At 41.6% G+C, this 20,481-nt stretch overlaps 1 protein-coding gene across 1 annotated transcript in view; it reads right to left on the bottom strand.

Annotated features, from left to right (window-relative positions):
* The window catches only part of LOC126188449 (hematopoietically-expressed homeobox protein HHEX homolog), a 172,209-nt gene extending 161,130 nt beyond the window's left edge, over window positions 1-11,079 (bottom strand). Inside the window, exons 1-2 of the mRNA XM_049930054.1 lie at window positions 10,832-11,079; window positions 1,945-1,952 (exon numbers count right to left, since the gene is read on the bottom strand). Coding sequence (XP_049786011.1) covers window positions 1,945-1,952; window positions 10,832-11,079 — 256 coding nt within the window. The remainder of the gene's footprint in view (window positions 1-1,944; window positions 1,953-10,831) is intronic.
* Between the last annotated feature and the right edge of the window lie 9,402 nt (window positions 11,080-20,481).

Genomic DNA, 20,481 nt, shown 5'->3' with positions numbered 1-20,481 from the left:
ACAGGCAAACACTGACAATCGTATCCGAAACACAGAGCTCTGAACGAGAAAAATGGCGAAGGACGTAAAACAAAAACAGTCCAAATGAGAATTGAAAATAGTGTCGTATCATATGACTCTAAATAACGCAGATTTTTTTCAGAAGAAGAAATAATTTTAATTCAAAACCATTATAGAGCATCTCATGGTAACACGATTGACTCTGCTTCATTTCTTATTATATGCAAAAATATGTGGAGTTTGTATTAATTCGTGCCTTTTACTTCGATTAGATAATTAGTGCTGTTCTAGTAACTTCCTTCTGCTTTTTAAAGGACGGATTTCGAGCTTTACCATTTATTATGGCATTTGCGACATAATGAATAGTTTTCTCTACGTTGGATTCCAGAGGCTCTACGAATTTGTTTAAGGTGTCCCAGAGTGACAATTAACTGTTTGCCAAACTTAAAAAAATTATTAACATCGAGTAACGACCTTTATCGGCTTTTAAGCTATTGTCATGTGTAGGAGAATATAGATGTGCCTCAACAACATTTCTGCATGACCAGGTTTTCATTTTGGTATCAACAGCCATCTCACGCACACGTACATTGGTGGACATGTGTAACAAGAAGTCTATATGGTCAATCTCTAACATCGTGAACCGTATGTATTCTGAGTTGACAAGTGAACTAAATAAGATTTAAACTGAAGGAGGAACAGCAATTAATTGCAAAATCCAGAATTTACTGCAGATCTATATTTCGGCTGTAGCATAGTCATCATCGGTGCTAAAATACAAAACAGGTAGAAACAAGAACAGGGTACAAAACATGTATATAACACAGTTACTGGAATCTATATAAGTGGGAACACAGCAATAACATACCATTACGAAAGAGTCATATAGGTGCCAAAGTGTGAGAGCATAACATATGCATAGCCTTTGGATGGCAGACACAAAACTGATGCCGTTCCTTAATTACAGCGCAGACGGCATGAATATACGTTATCTAAGACCTACAGTGTCCTCTGTTGGAGTATACAATCAAAAAATATTTTTTAGTAGAACGTTAATCGGTAAATGGAAGTTATAATACGGTGTGTCTGGGATATGGAAATTACGCAGAGACTATGTAGTTTCATAAAAACTAGTAGCAGAATTTATATGTATGTAAGGTCGTAAAGTGGGGCTCGCCCGGTTAGCCGTACGATCTAACGCACTGCTTTCCCGGCGGGAAGGCGTCCCGGTCCCCGGCACGAATCCGCCCGGCGGATTAGTGTCGAGGTCCGGTGTGCCGACCAGTCTGTGGATGGTTTTTAAGGCGGTTTTCCATCTGCCTCGGCGAATGCGTGCGGCTGCCCCTTATTCCGGCTCAGTTACATTATGTCGGTGATTGCTGCGCAAACACTGTCTCCACGCACGCGTACACCGTAATTACTCTACCACGCAAACATTTGGGGTACCATCGTCTGGTGTGAGACGTTCCCGGCAGAGGTAGGTGCGGAGGGGGGTCCACTGGGGGCTGAACCTTACAATAACCCTGGGTTCGGTGTGGGGCGGCGGTGGTGTGAGTGGACTGCTGTAGCCTGTTGTGGGGCTACGGCGGGGACGAAGCCATTCCGTCGTTTCTAGGTTCCCAGTTCAATACAATAGAATACAAGGTCGTAAAGGACATGTAGGGTTATATTGCGACAAAAGCACAGAAAATTTAACAATAAGACCATTGGATTACAACCCGTTTACAAAAGCTTCATACAACATGTTTGACTTAATGTATGTCGAAAGGAACAAAACATTGTAAGACATGAAAAACGTAGGCTGAAGTAAAACAGCATTAAAATCGTGCCATAGAGGTCATGAAGCGGCTTCTCTGGGTTAGCACTTAAGCGTGGAGATAATCTGAAGAGCTTCATACTAGAGAACCAAAAATATTGTGACAAATATACATTATAGCCACTCACATTCCTGTCTGTCACAAAAGACACCATTATAAACGTTTTAACAAATTTTTTTTTCCTTAAGAATATTTGAAAAAGAATATGCTAGTGTGACAATGTCCTAATCATTCTAGTGTCATTTTATTATGTGTTACGCTCTGACACATTGGGACCTATATGACTCTTTGGTAATGGTACGTTATTGGTATGTTCCCATTCTTATGGATTTCTGTAACTGCGGAACATATATATTTTGTACCTCATTTTGATTCTATCCGTTTTGTATTTTAGCTCCGATCATGATCATGTTCATATCGAAATCTAGATTGCAATAAATTATGCATTTTGTGACTCACCGCTGTCCTTCCTTCAATTTTGATGTTTAACGTTCACTGCGTGCACAGGCATCCAATGGATCCCGACTTTGTTAAATAAGGTTTGTCACTTTATGTGGCAGCAAAGAAAATAAAATACGAGGTAGGTATGCCCAACACCCATGGACTAGTAGCGGCTTCATCGTCATTGCTCCATTTTTCACGCCTCGTGGGATTAGCCGAGCGGTCTAGGCGCTGCAGTCATGGACTTTGCGGCTGGTCCCGGCGGAGGTTCGAATCCTCCCTCGGTCATGGGTGTGTGTGTTTGTCCTTAGGATAATTTAGGTTAAGCAGTGTGTAAGCTCAGGGACTGATGACCTTAGCAGTTACAGGGTGTTTCAAAAATGACCGGTATATTTGAAACGGCAATAAAAACTAAACGAGCAGCGATAGAAATACACCGTTTGTTGCAATATGCTTGGGACAACAGTACATTTTCAGGCAGACAAACTTTCGAAATTACAGTAGTTACAATTTTCAACAACAGATGGCGCTGCTGTCTGGGAAATTCTATAGTACGATATTTTCCACATATCCACCATGCGTAGCAATAATGTGGCGTAGTCTCTGAATGAAATTACCCGAAATCTTTGACAACGTGTCTGGCGGAATGGCTTCACATGCAGATGAGATGTACTGCTTCAGCTGTTCAATTGTTTCTGGATTCTGGCGGTACACCTGGTCTTTCAAGTGTCCCCACAGAAAGAAGTCACAGGGGTTCATGTCTGGCGAATAGGGAGGCCAGTCCACGCCGCCTCCTGTATGTTTCGGATAGCCCAAAGCAATCACACGATCATCGAAATATTCATTCAGGAAATTAAAGACGTCGGCCGTGCGATGTGGCCGAGCACCATCTTGCATAAACCACGAGGTGTTCGCAGTGTCGTCTAAGGCAGTTTGTACCGCCACAAATTCACGAAGAATGTCCAGATAGCGTGATGCAGTAATCGTTTCGGATCTGAAAAATGGGACAATGATTCCTTTGAAAGAAATGGCGGCCCAGACCAGTACTTTTTGAGGATGCAGGGACAATGGGACTGCAACACGGGGCTTTTCGGTTCCCCATATGGGACAGTTCTGTTTATTGACGAAGCCGTCCAGGTAAAAATAAGCTTCGTCAGTAAACCAAATGCTGCCCACATGCATATCGCCGTCATCAATCCTGTGCACTATATCGTTAGCGAATGTCTCTCGTGCAGCAATGGTAGCGGCGCTGAGGGGTTGCCGCGTTTGAATTTTGTATGGATAGAGGTGTAAACTCTGGCGCATGAGACGATACGTGGACTTTGGCGTCATTTGGACCGCAGCTGCAACACGGCGAACGGAAACCCGAGGCCGCTGTTGGATCACCTGCTGCACTAGCTGCACGTTGCCCTCTGTGGTTGCCGTACGCGGTCGCCCTACCTTTCCAGCACGTTCATCCATCACGTTCCCAGTCCGTTGAAATTTTTCAAACAGATCCTTTATTGTATCGCTTTTCGGTCCTTTGGTTACATTAAACCTCCGTTGAAAACTTCGTCTTGTTGCAACAACACTGTGTTCTAGGCGGTGGAATTCCAACACCAGAAACATCCTCTGTTCTAAGGAATAAACCATGTTGTCTACAGCACACTTGCACGTTGTGAACAGCACACGCTTACAGCAGAAAGACGACGTACAGAATGGCGCACCCACAGACTGCGTTGTCTTCTATATCTTTCACATCACTTGCAGCGCCATCTGTTGTTGAAAATTGTAACTACTGTAATTTCGAAAGTTTGTCCGCCTGTAAATGTACTGTTGTCCCAAGCATGTTGCAACAAACGGTGTATTTCTATCGCTGATCGTTTGTTTTTATTGCCGTTTCAAATATACCGGTCATTTTTGAAACACCCTGTAAGTCCCATAAGATTTCACACACATTTGAACATCTATTTTTCTCCCTGATGGCGACCCTATACATTCAACAAGATTGGCCGTTTGTACAGCCGAGCGAGCTGTCGAACTGATTAAGTCACTGGGTTCGCTTTTGGGAGGAGCGTGATACAGATCTCCAACCGGCTGTTCAGTTTTTGGGTTACCTTTCTCAGAAGATCTATTAATGCAAGTATAGGTACAGTTTCCTTAAAAGAACACGGCTGATACCACTCCTATCTTTGTTGTCTCTGAGGTTGTGCAAGATCTCCAATGACGTCATTGTTCACTGAACACAACTCACAAATCTTCCTTCATTCCGCGTCTACGATACCCGTTAGCACACCCTGGATAGCAAGGTAATTTCACTGAGATTAACATCTGGCTTCAGCTAGGTTTCCATCGCTAGTAGTATGTGAGCATTGATATTGATTGTGAGAAATATTATTACTCTTTTTTTTTCACTAGATGATCTGCATACTGCTGATTTGGTGATAGAGTGCGCCAGAACGGAAAACAGCACAATGTTCCGGTCTGAGGAAACGCCGTTTGTGGAACCGCAGTAGGGGAAAATGTTACAGCTCGACGGATCTTGGTCTCACCGGTAACACCGGATATGGCATTCACGTATCTGATAGGGATAACCTCAAACAAGATGACAAAGTGGAGCCGTGTCACAACTACTCTGGTTTACACCTATGCCTTTCGTGCTATCACTACCGTTATGAGACATGACGTTGCACTTACACATAAAGAGGAGCTGCTTTTGATGATTGTACCGTGTTTGCTTTTTGATGCAGTTTTATACTGTTCAGATGAATTGTTTGCAAATTGTACTCTTCTGGCCATTAAAACCCCAACACCCTGTTTTTGAACTTGACGTCAGCAGTGAAACACGTCATTAAATATTGATATTACTCTTATCACCTTTGTTATACAGTGTTTTCATTTAATCTCTCAGGAAAAAGTCTCGTGATACACTACATTTTTCAGATAGGAATATACTTCCTACGCGACAACAGCTCTTTAGAATTTTGCTCAAAGTACTACTGAGTCCGCATCAGCTTATATTTTTGAGAGAGGTTATGACTTTTCTCATTTTATTCGGGGAAGTGGATGGGATTACCATTTCACTAAATTTACCTGGTACGCCATCGAGTGACGCCTGCGCGTCTTGGACTCAGGAGAGTCTCTGTGAATTGTGCCTGTTAAGTGGCTCTGCGATGTTTCAGGTGTCTCCTGGAATCCATGTGACGCGTCGTCAACGTTGTTATCTGGACGACAGGGTGTGGTTCACGATAGTCAATTCTCGTGTCTAATTTTATTGCTTGTCACTGTAAGTAAAACAGAAAGTGAGGACTGCTTACAAATGAGAAGTAATTGTGAGAAAAAATAACCAAAGTGTTTTTGATAACAACGTTTATTCTCAATGAGAACTAATCTTATATGCGGTGTGCTACAGACTTTCTGACAACCGTTGTGTAATGGACAATCAGCAGAAACAAATTCGCTCGCTGCAGAAAAAGGCGTCACTGCGTTCAGAATTTAATGCGATTAATCGGCTCCTCGCATGTTCGTGGAAGCAGAAAGCTGTGCTGTGAGTCAGAGCGACTGCTCGCTGGGATGACGCACGCTTCATTGGGCGTTCGCCGTAAAACGTGGATAGCGGGTGGGCTTACCGCTCTCTGCTTACACCGCAGCTGTGGTGCACTGCTCGCGGCGCAGACCCCACCTTGCGTCTCAGCGACACAACTCCATTACAAAATTTTTACAGCACCCTTCTTAGATTAATTAAGCGGGAGCACTGACAACCGCACTGTTGAACGTCTAAAACCCATCACCAGCCCTCATCATCGTCATCATCATCAACATCATTATCGTCGTCATCACCTTCATCATCGTCATTTTCATCATAATCCAGACGAAGTTCCCTAGAAACAATAAATTTCGTGAGAATCGCTTTGTCCGTCTAGAAGTCTGAATCTTGGGAACACGAAAGCTATTAAGTTTTGGCAGAACCTTTTTATCCTTCATAGTAAAGTAGTAATTGTCAACTAGTAACAGATTTGTACATATCGTCAACGAAAAACTGATTAAGGACACTTTACTTCTACATAATTAGTGCTAAATATTCCAATCCTATTTATTTCATAATTATCACATCTTGTAAGTTAGGTCGCCATATTGACCAAGATAAGCTGCCAATTGAGTGCAAAAAAGTGCTAACAGTGTCGATCACACAGAAAATCGTAAGGTGTAAGATGTCACTCGATAGAAAACCATCCCCATACTGCCACAGAAGAGACTAAAGTGGAGAGCTACATCAAACCAGTCTTAGAACTAAAGATTATAACAACAAAAATACCGAGTTCAGATTTTAAAATATTGTATGTACGATTTTATTACAGTGATAACAAAAAATGTCAATGGCCCAGGTTACATGTTATGCACGCTGGAACTCACTCACAGTTTGTGACAGATGAAACTGGTAGCAGTTTTAGTTGTTGTTCAATGAGTAGCTTATATTGGTGAACTTGACAATCTACAAGCTTTTTCAAATGTGCAAATGTGTGTGAAATCTTACGGGACTTAACTGCTAAGGTCATCAGTCCCTAAGCTTACACACTACTTAACCTAAATTATCCTAAGGACAAACACACACACTCATACCCAAGGGGGCACTCGAACCTCCGCCGACGGTCTACAAGCATGTACAATCACGGACTTAAGTGAGCGAGTCCCATTTCTTCCTCCGTCGGTACTGACGCTCTGTTTTCCTTTTCTCCGTCGCTAAATTCAGTGACTTTAAAAGGGGGCCATCAGTCGTGTTCACTAAGACGGTTCGCCGGGGATTGCTTTCCTGCTTGCACTGCGAGATACGTGACGCACGTCTTCGAACTCAAAAGTATCTGCGTTAAATCTTTTAATCACGTTAGTTACAGCTACTGCCAAAACATCTGTCGAGATTACACATAATTTGTTTCATCATCATCAGATGGAATGTACTGTTCTAAAACGTGTTGTATGGGCACTGGATAATCATTGTATATTTCTTACGCTCTTTTCCATTTTAGCATACCTCAGCACAAAAACAAAATGTATTCGTGACTCTACTCTGATCTAAACACTTCGTTTTACTGGTACTTATGGTGGTAAGTCCGCTTTCATCAGCGACTTTTTTTCTTAATCTTGTAAGTACATAAAATATGGGCATGCGCTGTTGTGATTAATTGTATGCTGACGTTTCAATAGTATACCTTTCGCTGTTCCTTCATCTTACATGTCATAATACTGAGTGAATTTACGACGTTATGCTACGAATACCTCTTGAACTCGCTGTATCATAACACAAATTTTATTTTAGGTTAAAAATAAAATAACGCCTACAATAAGAGCTCGTGTTGCACACGACATACTGCACGAGGAGAAAAAGCAGGCTAATAACGATCCGAAACGTAAGGAATGGAAACAGAAAAGGTATCTAACTGGAACATGAGGATACAACTAATCGCAATAACATTTGAAATTTACGGAATTGCGCTGTGTAATAAACTACGTCTCTTCTTTTCTCTGGAACCAAGAGAAATCCACTGATGATGGCGGAATTATCACTGAAACTATCTTGGGGATAAAACAGCAGAAAAACAAAATGCGATTTGTGAGTCTACCCTGATATAAACACTTTGCTATTACCAGTTATTTAGGGCGATAAGTTCACTTTCATCACAAATCACATATCAGGCTCTACACTCCGTACGGTGAAAACGAGGCCCAACAGGTGTCAGAGCAAAACGTTACTGGCGATACCGAAACAGCTTGATTTAAAACAACTGAAAAGTGATAATGCCAAACGTATTAAATGCCATTTTTTCACAAAACGAGTTTTCAGTGCTATTGTGTATTCGGCAGTCTGTTGTAACTCCCTACGCCTGTTACAGGTGCTGTATCACGCAAAAAATGTTTCACGCCGTCATTGTTAGATGGCGCGTGGTGTTTGTGTTAAGCAACGTTTTGAGTTCCAAGCGCCATGCGTCAAGGTCCCCTCCATTTAAATGGTGAGCAGTTTATGCAGTAAGCAGAGTGCATGTAAACTTTTGTTTGTGTAAATAAAACATCTTTGTAATGGAAGGACATAATTTGGGTATCAAAAGCAGAAAAAAGTAAAAAACGATATGATCAAAATGTCTCATACTCATCTATCTCAAATAGCTATTAAAGATTCAGGACAATGGAAAAAGATAAATATTGTAAAAAGAAGAAAAATCATAGCTGACATATGCAACGGCTAACTTAATCTGAAGAGCTGTCATGTTTATCAGTTTCAAAACAGAAAGACTCCTTGATGATGCTGTCATTTTTGCCTCAACGTTACAGCGAATTCTACAATTTTGCTACTTCTTATCTCAGGTATGGAGTTGTGGGAGGAACAGAAGTCAATATTGAAAGATTTTCCCCTTGAATTTAATTCTGTTATTTTCTCTTAAAAGTTTAAAAATATATGAGTAATGACTTTTGTTGACTGGAGTTCTGCTGCTTAAAATGTTACTGCTGTATTAGGATAATTGTATTACCAAAAATAAAACGTAGTGTCTCAGTATTAATGACTCTTGAAAGACAAACTTGCTAATTGGTGCTTAGAAACAGTCAGTTTCCTGGAGTGGCACTGAGAACGTTCTTAATAAATTATTTATTTTCTAATTTGTGTTACATTTATGCAGCAATGGGATGAGTAACACAATACTGTGGTATCAGAACACCTTCTAAATATGTGGACAGAAATAAGTTACGTGCAAAGAGAGGTTGATTCTCCTAACACAGGTAAGATTTGGCACTTACAAGGAGACCGTACGAGATTCCCGCCACCGATCGGATTCGTATTGACAGGCTGCGTTGGGCACTGCTAGGACTTCGACAGGTTTGTAAGTAGGAAGACACAACTCTCAAACATTTTCGGGAAAATAAAATTTGAACATTTTACACGTGTTTAGTATACTTCGTATTTCGCTTTAATCAAGGATTCCGCAGCCAACCGAGTATGTGCTTAGTTTCATAAGCGCAAGGTCTGTGGCTCGAAACACGCTTCCAACACCATTTTTTTAAACTTCATTCCCACGTATTTCTAACAACAGATGTGCGTGGTACGCTGCGAAATCTTGTGATAACCGAGTGTCGCTTATGAATGTAACCCAAGTTTGTTTTGTAATTGACACACTGAAAAATTCATGCACATGCATAGGTTAGGCGTTTATTACAAGTGTTGTGTGTCGCAGTAATTATTGCTTCCCATATTTCTATGATCAATATCATCGTTCATCGTACAATGTTACATAGGTTACGCATTATACTTGCCACATACGTAGACAAAATGATATAAATAAAATAACTATTCCGATTAGATTGAAGGTACGTGTGTAATAATTTTTTTGCAGTCTCATTACGAAAACTGTTTTCCCTTTTTTCAGGATAAAGCCTATGAAAATAATAAATAAATCATTCTGTAATGACAGCATGTAAGGCAAGGATATTATATCCGTAAAAGTTGCGCTCCTGTAGTCAACCGTTAACACGCTGGACTGTGATGATGTCTGGTTTGTGGCGCGCTCAACTGCGCGGCCATCAGCGCCCGTACAAAGTCCCAATTTTTACACAGTCCAATTTGTACTCAGTCTAGTCCATCCACTGTAACTAATGATGATGAAATGATGAGGACAACACCAACACCGAGTCCCTGGGCAGAGAAAATCCCCACCCCGGCCGGGAATCGAACGCGGGGCCCCGTGATCCATATATATATATATATATATATATATATATATATATATATATATATATATAGGTTACGCATTATACTTGCCACATACGTAGACAAAATGATATAAATAAAATAACTATTCCGATTTGATTGAAGGTATATATATATATATATATATATATATATATATATATATATATATATATATATATATATACCTTCAAATATATATATATATATATATATATATATATATATATATATATATATATTTCGAACTGTATTTCCCCGGAAACGCTCGAGAGTTGTGTCTTGCAGTAGAAGTTGCAGTCGTGCCCTGCAGATCCAGTCAATATGAATCAAATCGGAGGGGGAGAGGGGGGGGGTTGTACGGTCTCCTCGTTATAACATTTAACATTTCCACTCTTTAGTTGTAGACAGAGCTGGAAACAGTGAAGCCTTGCCATAGAGAAGTATACTAAATTGGGTTCCCTGACTACTACGTTAGACGCCCGAAGCAGACGCTCAAGTCCATTTTAGCTGTCGCGACTCTTCTTCCCCGTACAGACTAGAGATGCTGATAAGGGCATTCTTTACCTTTGAGTGTAGATCGTGTTTTCGATATACGGGTGTGAAATAGTTGTCGATGCGGTACTGGTGAAGAGTGGCCGCACAGCAGTTGAACATACCTTTATAGACAGCAGCGGCCGCTGCAGCAGCTGCGGCAGCGGCAGCCGTTGGGTCCAACAGGTGGGCGGTGGCGGCGGCGGCGTACGGGAGGCAGTAGCTGTGCGCGGGGGCGTACACGTGCGGGGGCGGCGCCCCGGCGGCCGGCGGCGGCTGGGGATGGTGGTAGAGCGGCAGCGGCCTTTCCGGCCAGCAGCTGCCGTACCTCTGCAGCGCGGAGGCGGGGACGGGAGGGGGCAGCGCCTGCCGCAGATCGCACGGCGACGGGGACGGCGACGCCGACACCGACGCGGACGCCGCCGAGCCGACGGAGACGACGTCGAGGCGCTCGCCGTCGGCGTCCGCGGAGTCGTCGTCGCCGCAGGAGTCGGCGGCGGGCGAGCGCGTCTGCAGGATGTCGTCGATGAGGAAGGAGGCCTTGGCCCGCGGGCCGCTGCACACGCCGCCCGCCATCGTCGCACTGCGAGATGAGGACGCGGCGTGGCGCGGTGCGGCGTTTCCCCGCCGCGGCGCAGACCGGCCGGCTGGCCGATAAGATACGCCAAAACATCATCGCCGCCTTTTGATAGCGCATTCCTCGCGGAGATGCGGACCGCCTCCCCGCCGCCGTGGTGGGGGAAGTCCCGCGGCTGCGAGCTGCTGCTGCCCGGCCGGTACCGCAGCCGCAGCTGCCGCTACTCGCTCCTCCCGCCACCGCGCTGCCGGAACGCGGACGCAACAGGTGTTCGTCAGCGATCTAACCAGCTAGTGACAGGCGGAATACGCCTTTTCCAAACCAAAAGAAATCCCATAACGTACAGGGGTACAATATTACATGTTAATATACGTGCCAACTGTGCTCTCTCGTAGCAGTTATCAGGTACGAGGGGTAGTCATAAGGAATTAACTGTCACACACGGTTGGAGAAGTCAAAACAGTAGAGTAGCCTGCCTACAGTCGACCAATGGGCCATTTTACTGTGGCTCCGGTAGCGGTGTGCTAGGGTCTTCGGATGTGTACAAGACTGCAAAATGTATTCGTAAATAAACAAAAAATTCCAGAATGAGATTTTCACTCTGCAGCGGAGTGTGCGCTGATATGAAACTTCCTGGCAGATTTAAAAGTGTGTGCCGGGCCGAGACTCGAACTCGGGTCCTTTGCCTATATCAGCGCACACTCCTAGGGGATGTTTCCAGAATGAGATTTTCATTCTGCAGCGGAGTGTGCGCTGATATGAAACTTCCTGGCAGATTAAAAGTGTGTGCCGGGCCGAGACTCGAAGTCGGGTCCTTTGCCTATATCAGCGCACACTCCGATGCAGAGTGAAAATATCATTCTGGAAACATCCCCCAGGCTGTAGCTAATCCATCTCTCCGCAATATCGTTACTTTCAGGAGTGCTAGTTCTGCAAGGTTCGCAGGAGAGCTTCTGTTAAGTTTGGAAGGTAGGAGACGTGGTACTGGCAGAAGTAAGGCTGTGAGGACGGGGCGTGAGTCGTGCTTGAGTAGCTCAGTTGGCAGACGGCACGGTAGCTCAGCGTGTTCGGTCAGAGGGTTAGCTGCCCTCTGTAATAAAAACTGAGTTAATCGATCAACAACGAACTTAAACGGATGTCTTACGACGTCCGCCCCGAGCAGATATAACGAACAAAAGTTAACAAAATGAGATTAACAAAAAAAAAAAAGTTTGTAGAGCACTTGCCCGCGGAAGGCAAAGGACCCGAGTTCGAGTCTCGGTCCGGCACACAGTTTTAATGTGCCAGGAAGTTTCAAAAAAAAATTAATTACGTAACTTTTTTTCGAGAGTTATAAATATAATTTTATGACTGCCCCTCGATGAGGTGACGACCTTCAATTATCGCTAAGTGCAGTTCCAAAAAACTGATGAATTATCCATCCAGTATGTAATCACTGATTTACTTGCCCCATAGTAACGGTCACGAAATATACGTAGCATGGAACTTAATCAGTCTAAAATGCAAGTAATTTTAAGCGTCCACATATGATTTATTACCTCTCAGACTATCTCTGAGTGTTATCCACTCTTCGAATGTCATTGTGAAGCACCAGTTCTTATATTTTATCCTGGTAGCTTTCGATGACTTGAACAATACTTAATACAGTTCCACAACGTGTTTCGAGAGACAATGCTCACACCGTAAGGCTATGAGCGGTCAACATATGTAGTTAAAGCACTAAATACGATAACATTTGTGTTGAAGGTTCACAACCTGGTGATGAGAGCAGTCTGTCGAAACGTGTTTTTTATTTGTGTTAAGTACGATTAAAATCGTTGAAGGGATGTGTGTCTTAACGCGCACTGCGCAATCATCCATGACTGTTAGCAGAACCAGAACCGGGTGGAATCCGAGCGGTGGATCAACGACCGTTGGTAGCCTGAGCGTGCTTTGTAGTCGGTTTTCCACGGTCGTTTAGTCATACACAGTCCATCCAATTAAATCTTCATATCTACACTGAAGCGCCAAAGACGCTGGTACAGGCATGCGTATTCAAATACAGAGATATGTAAACTGGCCGAATACGGCGCTGTGGTCGGCAACGCCTATGTAAGACAAGTGTCTGGTGCAGTTGTTAGATCGGTTACTGTTGCTACAATGGCAGGTTATCAAGATTTATGTGAGTTTGAACGTGGTGTTATAGTCGGCGCACGAGCGATGAGGCACACCATCTCCGAGGTAGTGATGACGACGATTTCACGAGTGTAACGTGATTATCAGGAATCCGGTAAAACACCTGAGGTGTAAACCTCGCGTTGGCACACCACTCTTCGGACGACACCAGACGGCCAAACATTTTTAATCCGGAAGTATAAGTGCCATCACTGCAGTAACTAATGTGACAGCTTCAACTAATATATGTAAACAACAGATGCGTATTCGACTAATCAGCTGTGAACAGCCAGTGTTAAGAAGTGGGCGTGCGGCTGTTGTTGTGTAATAAATAGCAACGAAGCAACATCTCTAGATCAGGTGTCCAAGACATTCTCCATAATGTTTCCAAGAAGAAGGAATTGTGTGCAAAATTTGTCCCGCAAGCCTTGACATCCGACAAAAACAACAGCATGCAGCACCCTGCCGCCACTTCATTGAAATAAAAAACGCGGACAATTATTTTCTGGAAAATTTGATCACAAAACGGCAAAATGGAGAACTGATTTATGATGGTCCACCAGAACCTAAGATAGTGCGAATATGAACTTTCATCTCCCGTGCCCGGGTTCCCGGGTTCGATTCCCGGCGGGGTCAGGGATTTTCTCTGCCTCGTGATGACTGGGTGTTGTGTGATGTCCTTAGGTTAGTTAGGTTTAAATAGTTCTAAGTTCTAGGGGACTGGTGACCATAGATGTTAAGTCCCATAGTGCTCAGAGCCATTTGAATTTTCATTTGTTTTTTGTTAACTCAGTTTCTCAAAATTTTCGTCTGACTCAGAAAATATGATACAAAAACACCATTATGCTGGAAGAACATTTACAGGATTCGCAATCAAATGGTGCACACGAATTCGCTTGCTGAAGTTTACTGACAACTGTGGTGAAAGAAAGGACATCGAGGCACAAAGCTAAAAGAAAATAAATTTGCCAAATCATAAAAATAGCGGACCAGCTTTGACGAGTTACATGCTACGAAACAGAGCGTTCTGAAAGTGTCTCCCACCGCTAATCCTGAACGGTAGAGAAATAACTCTTCCCTCCTCCTCACGTATCTTTGGGATGACGCTGTACCATGATTCCACTGAAACACAACTGTGAACATACTGTAATAGGACGTCAGTGTCTCTCCATGTACTAAAGAAAGACAAGCAAAGTATTTTTTCTTGAGCTTAAAAAGGAACGCCTAGAATCACTTGTACTCCCAATTCCAGGTTATGGTAACAGTATCCTACAAGGACTTTCATATGAGAGTTCATTCCGAATAGAGCTGTTATATAGCCTGAGAAACCTAAACCAAATACTGATATTATTACTACTGTGAATACTGTTGTATTGAGTATTGTTAATAACTTTTTTTATTTTCATTGGCACTTAAAATTATCCTCAATAGTAGCTCAGGAATGTACATAACTAAACCACAGTTGAGAAATGTGGTAAAAGAAGTTTAACTTTTGGTTTGTATAGTTCTTATACCAGTGCAAGATGTAACTGCTTTAAAACGGACTCTTTGCCAGTTTTATGACAGTCGATGTATGTATATACTGTGGACAGCGATGTACGCCGAGGAAACTTATCATTTTTTAAAAAGTCATCTAAATGCTTTTAACAAAAAGATAATGCACAGATCTAGAGGTAAGACAATGGACATCGCTAATCAACGTGGCCCATATAAACTGGTTTCTATGTAGAAATAACTACCTGAAAAACGTCCTACCCGAAGTTTATTCAGTTTCAAACTTCTCTGCCGTCTCTGGCAGAATTACCATGTTACCGATTGTCATTGACAAATTTTAAAGCTTTTGTTTGTTTCTCTCTGAACTTTAACCTCTTTCCACCGTTTTCGTTAGTTTTATTTACCGATTATGCAATCTAGGGCCTACAAACTGAATAGCGTGGGAGATGAGTTACAGCCCTGTAATTCACGCTTAGCACAGTATTTGTTTTTGCATTTTTCTATGTTATTCCTTGCTCATAAATTTATGTGGTCAATGTTTTCTTGTAAGGGCCGCTTAACTGAAATAATGTGAAATGATATTCTAGCAATCTACCAGAAAGCAGTTTAGTAAATGTTACAAAGTAGGCAACGCTGGTAATTTCATGAACTTTGAACTATATAGCTTCCACAGATATAATCTGAATGGTACTAACATCTGATGGTACGCAAGGAAGCTATTTGATAGTCGACAGTGAACAGAGGAGGCCATATACGATGTGAGTGCGAAGTCGAACGCAGATAACGGTACACAAACTGCTTGGTGCGGTTACGGTGTACCTAGCTTTTACGAATGAGTTATGAAGTTGACAATTTCTTTCGTTTCTATTTCCCTTGCTAGGAGCCAATCAGATGATAATGTATGGTAACCAATGAGAATTCGGGATTTTAATGATTTCATTTCATTTCTACCACAGACATAAAAATAAGAGTAGTTATCACGACGTCAAAAATTTGAAGCCAACGTCTGGCATCTTAATTGCCCCAAAAATTCCATTCAGTTGTTTTGACTGTTTCGAATCATCGAAGTTGTTTGATTAAAAACGCCAGCTTGCGTCATTCACGGGTGTAGTGCTCGTTCTGATCGTAGTCTAAAGTGTTTCGTCGTATGTGTAAAATACAAATGTCGTAGGAGAAAGCTAACGAATATTGGATAATAAAATGATAGCTCGGCAATATACTTAGTTGGTGAAAGATAAGGAATCGGAAGATTCTTCTGGTAGCCCATACCGAATGCTTTGTCGGGTAAAACTTGTCTACTTTCCTCTTATGTAGTCCGTTTTAAGCCCTTGGATGTTGTTTTTGCTTGTTCAGAGTTTGTAACTGAGTTGAATTTATCTCGTTGTTTGTCTGTACATCAAATTTAGACCAGTCTAAATTGGTCACACACTCAACATGTGTCAGTTCTGGAGTACCCAGAACTTAATGTTGTAGTTAGTCACAATAATCAATCGATATTGCTCTTATGATACAGAAATGGAGGATTTTTCTCTGATTATAATAAGTACAACTTTCAAATATTAAGTTCTTCTGGTAAACATAACCGTCTGCTGTCATGAATGCTATAACGTGTTTTATGGCCTCTCAGCGACCGTTTAAGTTGATGCACTTTGGATATGGTTTCTCCTTTAAGTTCGTTTGGTCTAGTATTATATTTTCCTCTGATCTTGACATGTGCTTTCCCTGTAGTAGGTAATGCATTTTTTAAGAGTAATAAGACGTCTGCTGGTGATGTCATGCAAATCAAAAGTGTTGGTTGCCATGTGATATCCGAACATGCTGTATTTGTTTGTCTCTATTAAGACGCACATCATATGGATAGGAAAAATGGTGATTTGCACTTCATCTCGAGTTGTCCTTTGCTCTTCTTCGTATCACAGATTTTAGCCTGGTAATTCCAGTCAGGTGAGTTCTATATATCGTAAGAAGCCATCTGATTGAATTCCTTCATTAATCTATTCCTTTCTATAAATGGAACATTCTGAAAACATCTCAGTAGTAAGCACGTAGTACAGTCGTCACTTGCAACGTGACTCATGGTCTGTAATCTTTCTAAAGAACCAGAAATACGTCCCGAAACTTTTCTGTTCCTTGTACTTCTGTTTTGTACAGGACTGGAATGTTCATCTGCACTGACATTTGTGATGGCCTCATTTCACTTAAGTAATAACTTTCCGAACAATCTCGCTAACAATAACACAAGAGTTTTCTGCTCAGATTACAGAGAAAAACTCCTTTTACAGCTTAGCTTGGGTGCACAATGTGACGCATTTTTATATCGGTCTTTCCTTTATTACTAAACAATTTAACAGTTGCAATTTTGTTTATAATGTGTGAGTAACAGGCCAGTAAATGAAGCTACAGCATAAAAGGAGAAGAAGAAAGCTCTAAGAAGAGAAAGGCACTTGATCACCCTTTCTCAGCATCGAGTGGACTTTGATCGTTTGTCTCAAGTACATCAGACTTTAGCACAGATTTTCGAACTTTTTACAAAATCCTAATCTTGCCGCATCATAGTACCTCCATTCCTCTTATAAGATGGCATTTTGAACGAAATGTTAAATTTTTATGGATTCTGATCGTTACTCACATGTATGGTTGATATATACGTACTATTTCTTATTATTCACACATGTTCATGATTGTACCTGACAAGTACATTGTATATAATGTGAGCTTCTATATGATAGATGAATTAATAAAGAAAAGCAGTAGTTACGTGGCATTTTAGTGTCATTATTGGTTTATCACAAAGCCTGACGCAGGCTTAGGGCCTACGTATTTTGAAACTATCAAGGCGAAATTCAGAAGTATCGTCAGGCAGGTTGTTCCTGAAAAACTGGCAAAGAGAGGTTGAAACGTCCCCTTTGAACAATTATACACGACTGTGCTGATAAACCTCTTACACTATTTGCTTTTCAAACAGCTGAGCAAAACTGAACGTACTCAAACATTCACTAAAGTGACACACAATATTTTTAGCGCAACGCAATCTGACTATCAAAGATCCCTGCAAAAGAACGGCCCTGAGTAACATTAAACTATACCTTTCACAAATAACTTACCTCACAAAAATCTTCATTACTCGAACTACTGCAATACAGCGAGCGCCACTATTGCCAGCTAAATAAAAGATTCAAACTACAGAAGGCACTAACTACTGATAGGGATAGTTAGCAAATGAAAGATATTAATAGAGAACAAACAATGTATTTACCTTAATAGTCATAATATATATATATATATATATATATATATATATATATATATATATATAGCAGTACATGAAAAATTACAAAACTCCGCCATCTCTCTCCTCACATCCACCACTACTGGCGGCTCACCTCCAACTGCGCAACACTACGCGCTGTTCACATCCAGCTGCCGCTGCCCAACACTACAATGGCAGACAACAATGCAAACTAGTCACAGACAGCACACAGCACAGCCAGTGATTTTCATATAGAGCGCTACGTGGCATTACCAATATAAAAATCTAAACAGCCTACTTACATAGCCCCCATGCTCCCCACAAAAAATTTTAAATTTTTTTGGGCAGTGGCCAATACAGATTTGAAAAATTTTTTCATAATTACAGTAAGAAAGATATCAAATGCACACACTTATTGATACAATGTTGGTCAAAAGCTAAAATTTTCTCACAGTCCATAAAGATAGTCCTGATCATTCATCATAATAGTAATTACAGTTTTTTTTTCACAAAGTCTCATTAGTAAGAGAAATTACACACAGAAGTAGTGGATTTCCATGCAGTCTTGAAGAAGTAGTGTTGTCCTTCCAACGGAAAGACAGTGCTGACTCTTGACATGCTGACAGGTAATGGGCCACAACAGAGCAAACCCACAGCAGAGTCATTCGACGTTTTGAAGAAGCTGTTCATGACAAATTACAAAACTCCGCCATCTCTCTCCTCACATCCACCACTGCTGGCGGCTCACCTCCAACTGCACAACGCTATGCGCTGTTCACATCCAGCTGCCGCTGCCCAACACTACAATGGCAGACAACAATGCAAACTAGCCACAGACTGCACACAGCACAGCCAGTGATTTTCATATAGAGCGCTACGTGGCATTACCAATATAAAAATCTAAACAGCCTACTTACAAGGTCTTCACAAGAAATATTCTCGGAAATGACGCAGATAGGCTACTGTTAAAACGAGGCAATAATTTAGTGTGAAAACCAAGAGTGAAACTACATGCTATGAATGAAATGTTAATTGAAATATATATGAAACACCTACTTAAGAAGGATTTACTTGTTATAGAAGTTGTTTTAGCATTACTAGAATATGAGTTACATATTTGTTGAGGCGGAGTATTCATTCACAGGGTCCAGCCTACTGAGACTATCCCTTCATTGACAGTGTAGACGTTTTCACTAACTAATTTACTGGAAGTAATAGTTTGAATGCTCATTAATATCATCTGAACTGTCTGCTGATGACATTTTATGAATTGCAAATTGCTGCAACATGCATTCAAAAATTAATTTATACTTTTTTTCTATTACTTGGCCGCACATTGAATGACACTTCACAAGTATGATTTTAAAGTGAAAAGGTGTGTAAACCACAATGACACTGATGCGCTGAGAGTCTAAGAACACAAGAACTCAGTTCTGCATGGAGGTATACCTTCTTGCTGCTCTATTCCTTTGATATTTCGAGAATTTATCACTTTGAAGGCATCCACAAGTCATGATGGCATAACTTACTCAATTCTTTCGTCATTGTACGCATTTATGGGCTAACATGGGAAAAGTAGATATGTTTCTCTGCAAACGTGAACATTAAACTTATGCATACGATTTAAAAACTGAGAATTTAACGAAAACGAATCAGCACCATAAGCAAACAAGCATTTTTTCGGGGTTTTAGCATCATATCCATCGATGCAAATACAGTAAAAGAGGATTTAAATGTACTACGAAAGCATCCTTTTCACGTCACATGCTCCTCTTCTTGAAATACTAAACAAAATGCAAGTTAGTACATTTATGATGGAAAGTGCTTTATATTATTGCATCAAATATACATTTAACACCAGAAAAAACATTTGGAAATTCCTTCCTGACACTATTTAATTAGCGAAACGCTGTAATATTTACTATTTAACATAACTGTCACAGGCACACGACAGAAATTACGAACAAAAAGCAACCGTAGATCATCTCCATGCAAACAGTAGTCTGCTAATGTTTTGTAGCGTCTGACATGGCGGTGACGGCTTCAAAATAACGTACAGCGTAAGTATGTAACACCATCTCCCCTTATTTTTATTTCCGTGGTTTCTCTGCAAGAAGCAGTTTGGTTACCGGTGTCAGTGTGTGGATGTTATGTTGACGAGTTGCGCCACGGATTGATCTGACAAGTACCCTTTGGCTCCTGCAAGAAGCCATTTCCTCCCCACACTGCTACAGAAGTCAAACAGACACTCCTAACGTACCAGAACCAAATGCCTGAAAAACTTTCAGCAATAAATATCTTCTGGAGTTGTCCGCTGTAAGGTTCAAAATGGTTCAAATGGCTCTGAGCACCATGGGCCTTAACATCTTAGGTCATCAGTGCCCTAGAACTTAGAACTACTTAAACCTAACTAACCTAAGTACATCACACACATCCATGCCCGAGGCAGGATTCGAACCTGGGACCGTAGCAGTCCTGTGGTTCCAGACTGCAGCGCCTAGAA

This window comes from Schistocerca cancellata, chromosome 5 (assembly GCF_023864275.1).
Source record: "Schistocerca cancellata isolate TAMUIC-IGC-003103 chromosome 5, iqSchCanc2.1, whole genome shotgun sequence".
Classification (NCBI taxonomy): domain Eukaryota; kingdom Metazoa; phylum Arthropoda; class Insecta; order Orthoptera; family Acrididae; genus Schistocerca; species Schistocerca cancellata.
The sequence above is the reverse complement of the archived record's forward strand: the minus strand, read 5'-3'. Positions and strand labels throughout refer to the sequence as shown.